Here is an 8,476-nt window from a genome sequence, read left to right on the forward strand (position 1 = left end):
ATTTTCCTCGAGCAGTTAATTAAATTATGAATTATCACTCAAATCGTGTGGCATGAGAATGACTATTATTGCATAACTAAATCTGTTGGTTTTTATGGTATTATATTGACAAAGATATGATTTTATTCAGAGTTATGATATGACAGTTTTATACAAAGTTATAGTATGACAATTTTCTACAGAATTATAGTATGACGATTTTATATCGATTTACGAATATGACAGGTTCATACTGATTTGTGGATATGATAGTTTTATACTGAATTGTGAAAATGAGATCATGTTACTGTATTATTTTATAAATTACATTATATGGTTTAAGAACCCTGATGGAGCAGAGATATAAAGGAAGCTCGATATTGTAGCTATAGAGAAATGTTAGTGCAACCACACTATTTTGAGAGTGTTGGTAATTGGATAGCGATTTGGCTAGAGAAGAGTTGAGTATCCTCTTGGAGTTCGGACCAGCTGGGTAGGCAAATCGTACTTCAGAGTATAGTATGTTTGACTTAGCCTAGTGGTAGGTCAGCCTTGACTAAGTCCAGCCTTTAGACCACACAACCCAATTATGTGGGGTTAATACACGATGTTATATGATTATCCAGTCAGGGATGTTCTTTTATGCATATATGTAGATTTATGTAAATTAAGAAATTTATTGAGATAAAGCATGTTTTGAGAAGAAAATGAACATTTTCAATTGTATAGGCGTGAGTTACAGTATATAAATGCTTTCTCATTCAAGCTATGATTGTCATATCATATAACGCATAGTAGATTACTATACATGAAAATCTTCTTATATAACTGTACAATACTGAAATAACACCCAGGATGGATAGTTAGCTGATGTCATGTCTTACCCCCACATGATTAGGTTGTGCAGCCCGAAGGCAGGACCTAGCAATGGCTAGCCAACCATGCTAGATCAATCATAAGTCTATAAGTATGATGGGCCCGCCCCTACTTGGTCCCGAACTGCCAGGGGGATTACTCCACTCTACAGTGAAGCCACATCGACTGCCATCTCTCACACTACTAGTCGTGTGGTAGCACTATCATAATTTTGAATATATATAGTTACGGTACCGTACTCCTGAAACTAAACTAAATCATACCATCCCGATTCTGATATCATATACTTAACATAGTTGTTTCGTATTTCATAATAATATCTGTCATGTTAATATTTCATAAATTCTGTCTTATCATACATGATTATGGCATCTGCGCCAACATGAATCTCGACATCTGCGCCGACATAACATAACATGAATCACGGCATTTGCGCCAGCATATCATAATATACTGAACATAATTTTTCTGTACTATTTAATATTATAGTCATAAAATCATGGTTCCTGTATTGTTTCATAATTGCCTTGAAAACTATCATATCATGCTTTATCTAGGAAAAACATTCTATTTTGATATACATAATTTTATGGAAATTTAAACTCATGCCACACAAAATGGGTAACCTCCTAAATGTAAAATCTGTTCCAAAATCATATTTTCTGAATAAACATGTTTAAATCATATCCCTATTCATAAATGTATTTCCCAAACATAATTATATAATATACATACTTTCCTGAAATTTAATACTATAAAATAATAAATAATTTCATGAAAAATTCTGACTTAGTTTATCCCCTTACCTAACTTACTAAGAAGCCTACAAAACACTCAATCCTACACCTGCAGTGTTCCCAGCACAACACCCTGAAATTAACATTTCCCCAATAAAATTTCAGTATTATCCTTCCTAACATATTCTCCTCGGTATAGAAAACCAAATACCCAATAAAACTAAAATTAACTAACTTACCCAAATTTTGGGATGGCGCCTAAGTCGGCCTAACCAACAATCCACTCGTGTAGAAATGAAGAGAAACTTCCTAGGAGTAGCGTGGTGGCTTCGGATCATCGATCCAACGAAGAATCAAGCCAGAAATTTAGAGAGAAGGTGAGGAGGGTGAAAATTCTAGAGAGAGAAACTCCATATGAAAAATTTTCTCGCCACACATCCGGGTTTAGCATATTTATAAAATGTAGACTCGTTAACGAGCCACGTCATCTTGTCGACGAGCGCAAGAAGGAGTTTCGTCGACGAGCACTTATTCCTTGTCAACAAATTTCAAGCCTTGAAACACCCGTCTCAGTAATTCCTCGTCAACGAGACGCGAGTCCCCATTGATCCCAATAAGCCACTTTGTCGACGAACGCGAGCGTTCATCGACAAGATCCTACTGTGACCCTTTACAATTTCCTTTTCCTCTCCTTTATTTTATTATTTAATTTGTATAATTCTTTGGGTCTCTACAATATATGCTTTCTTTCTAATCTTTAGGTTGTAATAATGCTACTTAAAGATGTTTATGTTGTAATGGTTTAGTACTTTGGTAATGTATTGAGGTTGTTTAAATTACTTCCATTGCTTGTATAATAGTTGTGGTATTAGAGATTTATATTTTCAGAGAAATTATGGAATGTGAAATTTTGGACCCCACTTTCGAGTTTTGGGGCATTACAAGTGGTATCAGAGTTTTAGGTTGTTAGGTTCTATAGACTTTAGGGATGACAATTACCAGAGTATATGTATGAATGATGAAGAGGGTAGGAATGGGTAGGCGAGGTATTGTTAGGGAGATTTTTGTTTCGTAGCCTGGAAGCAGAAATCCATCGACGACTTATGTGATTTTTCTGAAGTAGTCGACAGTTTCAGAAAGCCATGGCAACCATAGACGATTTTGTTTCTGAGCAGAGACGGAAACTTGAAAATTTAATTTGAACGTTAAGATGATTGATTTGTGAGGGAGAAGTCCTCGAAAGAAAATTTATGTAATCTTGTATAGAGTGTTTAATATCTTATAAATTCCTAGTGAATTATTCGTGCCAAACATGTTACGACATTATGACTCTAAAACGAATTTTTTGTCCTATCTTCGAGATGGATCCTAGAAGTAAGAACGTGGATGTTGGAGGAAGTAATAATGAGGGGGCTTTCCATAAGGACGACATTGATTCTATTTCAGAGCTACATGGCTTAGCTCAGCTGGTCAGGGGAGAGATCATGCGAAATCCTAGGGAGCAAAATTGTCCCACCACTGACCCGGGTTGCACCATCGAACAGTTTACCCATATGAATCCTCCAACCTTTGCAAAAGGAGCCAACTCGATCATTGCGAAAAATTGGGTATAGAAGATTGAGAAGATACTGACAATGTTGTCTTGCACTGGTGAGCAGAAAGTCCTCTATGCCACATTTAAGATGACAAGAGAGGCTGAACAGTGGTGGTTAGCTATGAAGCTACTGTAGGAACAAAAGCCAGCACCCACAGTTCTGACCTAAAACCATTTTAAAGAGATCTTCTTTGATCGGTACTTCCATGCTTCTATTAGAGATGCAAAGGCGGAGGAGTTCACTAACTTGACTCAGGGGAACTTGACTGTGCAGCAGTATGCAACCAAGTTCGTTAAACTGTCTCGCTTTGCCCCATATATGATTCCAGATGAGTCCAAAAAGGCGCGAAGGTTTGAGAAGGGCTTGGGACAAGAGATTTATGAACAGGTGACGGTCTTACAGGTGCAGAATTTCTCGAAACTAGTGGATAAAGTCACCGTAGTAGAGACAAATCGGCAGAGAAGTGTAGAGTTGTCAGATCAGAGGAAGAGACCCATACATCTAGGTTTCCATGCTAATATTAGTCAAGGTCCGTGGAAGAGAGATAATAGTGATGTGGGCCAGAGGCAGAAAGGGAGAATAGAGCCTATCAGGGTGAGTCGTCACGTCCTCATTGTCCTATATGTAATAAGAGACATTGGGGTGAATGCTGGGTTAGAAGTGTTAATTGTTATTGGTGCGGTAGGCTTGGCCACATGGCATGCGACTGTCGTGGGCCGCCGAACAATGCACCACCCCTAATCAGTACCAAGGAAACAATCAGGCACCTCGAGGTAACTATCAGAGGAACACCGTCCCAGTATGGGTTTATTCGCTTATTTCGAGGGGTGCAGAAGATGCTGGTGAAGAGGGTTCAGGTAATATCTTTATATTATCAAAGATTGCAATAGTTTTACTCAATTCTAGAGTAACGTATTCATGCATATTTCTAGAGTGCAAATCTTAATGGTATCTTTATTGATTTATTTATGGAGATTTTATGGTGATCAAATCTTTAGGGTTTTAGGATACTATTGCTTAGGAAGCAAGATTCTAGGTTGTATGTATCAGTTTTGCTAGGGATTAATTTAAATCTGTCGAGTCCACAATGGATTTTATTCGGAGTTATCTTTAGCAAATTTCGAGGACAAAATTTTTATAAGAAGGGGAAAATGTAACAACCTCAAAAATAATATGTATGGAAGTGTAAAAAAAATTAAAAATAAAAATAAATAAATAATTAATTAATTATTATTATTAATTAAATAATATAATATAATATAATAATATAATAATATAATATAATATTATATATATATATATAAAGGAATCTACTTCAAGATTCAATTGAAATTGAACCAACACAGAGACCCCCACCCCCTTTCTCACCACACACTCTCTCTCCTCCGTCCATCTCTCTCTCTCTCTCTCTCTAGATTTCACAGTTATTTCTCGGGCAAATCAAAAAATGAACATCACATCCGGGTCCTAACTCTACTCCTGAACATTTTAATCGGAATGGATTCGTCGTTTTGACGTCATAGGCACAACTCTAGGGTTAAGGTAAGGGGAATATATTATGTTAGGTTTATATTAAAAATTCCCGATTAAATTTGGGTACGTGAATTTAATTATATTTGTGTTATTTAAAATATGCTCGATTTAAATGGAGTATGTGAAATTAATTATTTCTATTTTCAAATTTTATTTTAACAATATATTTTAATTAAATTAAATTGTAGGGATTTGATTAAATTGGATTTTTGGGAATATATATTTGAGTTAAATTAAACTGCATGGATTTGATTAAATTAGATTTTTAGAAATATTTTGGAATTAAATTAAATTGTAGGGATTTGATTAAATTAGATTTTTGGGAATATTTTGGAATTAAATCAAACTGCAAGGATTTGATTATATCGGGTACTTTATGAAATTAAAATTATTTTATAAATTATGTGGCATGAGAAAGATTTATTTGTTTTATTGTATAATTAAACCAGTTGGGATTTTTATGGTGGTATACCGGAAATGTATAGTATTATACTAATTTTATTGGAATTGTTAAAAAGAATGTATATATAGTAAATGGTTATGGTGGTGTACAAGCCATGGAAATTGCAAATGGTTACGATGGTGTACGAGCCACGGAAATTGTAAATGATTACGGTGGTGTATGAGCCACGAATATTGTAATGGTTACGGTGGTGTATGGGCCACGAAAATTGCAAATGGTTACCGTGGTGTAAGAGCCACAAAAATTGTAAATGGTTACGGTGGTGTATGGGCCACGAAAATTATAAATGGTTACGGTGGTGTATGGGTCACGGAAGTTGTAAATGGTTACGGTGGTGTACAGGCCACGGAAATGGGGCCTTGTATAGGCCGAATTTTTATGAATGGAATGAAAAGTATGTATAACTAATTATATAGGCATAAGTCATAGTTTGAAAGAATGCATTTTTTCTCTTAAAGTTAAAGTAAAGGTTATATTTTGTCTACACTAAAATTCATGTTAGTCATACACTGATGATAATCTATTCCTTTTTACTGAGAGGTGTGTCACCCCAATGAATGATTTAACTTTTCAGGACCTACAGGAGATCAGACTTAGAGAGCTTTGGGAAGGGATTAGTGTTATAGTTGGAGTAAGTGTTGTATGATACTGAACTATATAGGTTTTCTTTCTAATCTTTGGGTTGTAATAATGCTACTTAGAGATGTTTATGTTGTGATGGTTTAGTACTCTGGTAATGTATTGAGGTTGTTTAAATTATTTTCGCTGCTTATATGATAGTTGTGGTATCAAAGATTTATATTTCTAAAGAAATTGTGGAATGTGACATTTTAGACCCCACTTTCGGGTTCAGTGCATTACAGATGACCCTGGACCTTCATTCAAATCCACAGTAGTTGTCCCACCAAACTTTGAAATCCTGTGCTGCTCATCCATACTACACGTAGTCATTTTATAATGATGTGTTTGTTGGGTGTATTCTTCCACTTTAGCCACATGTTTGGCAGGCGTCTTGGTCTGCCTATCCTTGACGACACCAATTTGAGGAATGGTCTCCACATATAACTGCACAGTTATATGTGTCGCGTCGGAACTGTTTGCATCCAACAAAATGAGCAAGCCATAGTCATCTGTTATAGGAACAACCTCATAGAGTATTGTATCATTTAACCCCCATATAGGGTATCTTGCGGTCACCCGCAATACATATTGGTTTGGATCAATATGCAAATGTTTGTATATTTTCGTATATATATATATATATATATTTAATTTAGCCTTATTACCAATTCGAATTGCTCAAACAAGGTTAGTACTATAACTAATACCTTCTACTCATGTGATACTCCCCTCCCCCCCCCCCCCACATATACAACAACATAGTCACTGAAACACTGCTTGAGCTTTGTGCCATTTAGACCTATTAACATTCAAAATCCAGATTCAATGCGAGAGAGAGAGAGAGAGAGAGAGAGAGAGAGAGAGAGAGAGAGAAGAAGAAGAAGAAGAAGAAGAAGAAGAAGAAGAAGATTGCAAAGAGGGAGAGAGAGAAGCAGCACATGGGCCAGCCATCAGCTGCAATGCTTACATAACATCCCAATACAAAAAAGAACATAATATAATATACCTAAACCTAATATATGTATATAGACTAAAATGCCATTAGTTAAATATATATTATCTAACATTCCCTCTCAAACTCATGATGGCGCACCGAGAAGCATCAAGAGTTTGTCGAGAAGAAACTGGAAACGATTAATAGTGTGGGACTTTGTGAAGAAGTCAGTCAACTGCATGGTAGAGGAAATGAATGGGAGAGAGATGGTACCAAGGCAAAGATAATGACACATGAGATGACAATTAATTTCAATATGCTTAGTGCATTCATGAAATACAGAGTTATGAGCAATTTGAATAGCACTGGTGTTGTTACAATACATAGGAGTGAGTTTAGCAAGTAAGACACCCCAGTTAGCAAGTAACCAACGCAACCAAACTATTTCAGCAATAGTTGAAGTCATGACACGATACTCAGCCTCAGTAAAAGAACAAGAAACTACAGATTGCTTTTTGATTTTCCAGGAAATGAGAGAGTCACTAGGAAAAATATAGAAACCAGTTGTGAACTTGCGGTCTGTAGGATCTCCTGCCCAATCAACATCAGAATAAGCACGAAGTTCCAAAGTAGATGTAGAAGGGAGTAATATACTCCAATACAATGTCCCTTTGATATAATGTAAGATACGGAGAATAACATCCCAATAGATCGTATTGGGAGAGGAGATAAATTGACTCACAATATGAACCACATATATAATATCAGGTCGAGTGATGGAGAGATAAACCAAATTGCCAACAATAATACTGTATAAAGTTGGATCCGCTAATGGAACCCCATTAGAAGAGGTATAATGAACATTAAGTTCAAGAGGAGTTTCTATAGTTCGAGTATCAGTAAGGCGAGTTTTTTGAATGACATCTGCTACATATTTAGATTGAGAGAGGAGATAACCCTTAGGAGAATAGGCTACCTCAATGCTAATGAAGTATTTCAGGGGTCCCAAATCTTTCATTTCAAAGTGGTGGTGCAACTTTGATTTCAACTCTACAATTTCATCTGTATCATCTCCAGTTAAAATCATATCATCTATATAAAGAAGGAGAATAATATGCCCAACAAATGTAGAATGAGTAAACAAGGCAGAATTTTAATCACTGGAGTGTAAGCCAAAAGAACAAAGTACGTCAGAGAACTTCTCAAACCAAGCCTTGGGAGAGGTTCCACTGGTTAATGGAAGCTTCCGCAATCAAAGTACGTATAGATTTCATCTTAGCAACTGGTCCAAATGTCTTCTCATAATCAAAACCAACTTTTTGAGTAAACTTTTTTGCAACCAAATGAGCCTTATATCTGTCAACAGAACCATTAGACTTAGTTTTGATCTTGTAGACCCAACGACATCCCACTACCATTTTACCAGGAGGAAGAGGTACCAACTCTTATGTGTTGGTCTTATACAAAGTAGCAAATTCTTCATTCAAAGCCTGTTGCCAAATAGGGTCAAGAGCTGCCTCCTTATAATAAGTAGGCTCACAATGGGAATGAAGAGAAACTCAAAAAGTAGCAAAACTAGAAGAATAACAAGAATTAGATGCAAGAACATATGAATCAAAATGAGAAGGAGGCTTACGCAGTTGCGTTGGATAATGAGAAGATGCAGGGTCCATATGATCAGAAGATGAAGAGGAGTTTACCAAGGAGGATGGGGGATTTGTACCTACAGAAGAAAATG

General features: G+C 36.1%; 1 protein-coding gene across 1 annotated transcript; it reads right to left on the reverse strand.

Moving 5' to 3' along the window:
* Positions 1-6,032: 6,032 nt before the first annotated feature.
* Positions 6,033-8,156, reverse strand: LOC131166675 (uncharacterized mitochondrial protein AtMg00810-like). The gene is made up of 3 exons (XM_058125250.1): positions 8,000-8,156; positions 7,171-7,830; positions 6,033-6,313 (listed from the first exon to the last, which is right to left on the reverse strand). The coding sequence occupies exons 1-3, from the start codon at positions 8,154-8,156 to the stop codon at positions 6,033-6,035; spliced, it is 1,098 nt and encodes a 365-aa protein (XP_057981233.1).
* Positions 8,157-8,476: the final 320 nt, after the last annotated feature.

This window comes from Malania oleifera, chromosome 10 (assembly GCF_029873635.1).
Source record: "Malania oleifera isolate guangnan ecotype guangnan chromosome 10, ASM2987363v1, whole genome shotgun sequence".
NCBI lineage: Eukaryota > Viridiplantae > Streptophyta > Magnoliopsida > Santalales > Ximeniaceae > Malania > Malania oleifera.

Excerpts from the sequence above, each read along its gene's own strand:
- LOC131166675 (XM_058125250.1), bottom strand. The coding sequence starts at position 8,156 with ATGGTAGTGGGATGTCGTTGGGTCTACAAGATCAAAACTAAGTCTAAT. Across the intron at positions 7,831-7,999 it reads TGCTAAGATGAAATCTATAC|ATGATATGATTTTAACTGGA; the intron begins GTACTTTGATTG and ends TTCTTTATATAG. Across the intron at positions 6,314-7,170 it reads TGCTGAAATAGTTTGGTTGC|ATGACTATGGCTTGCTCATT; the intron begins GTTGGTTACTTG and ends TTCCTATAACAG.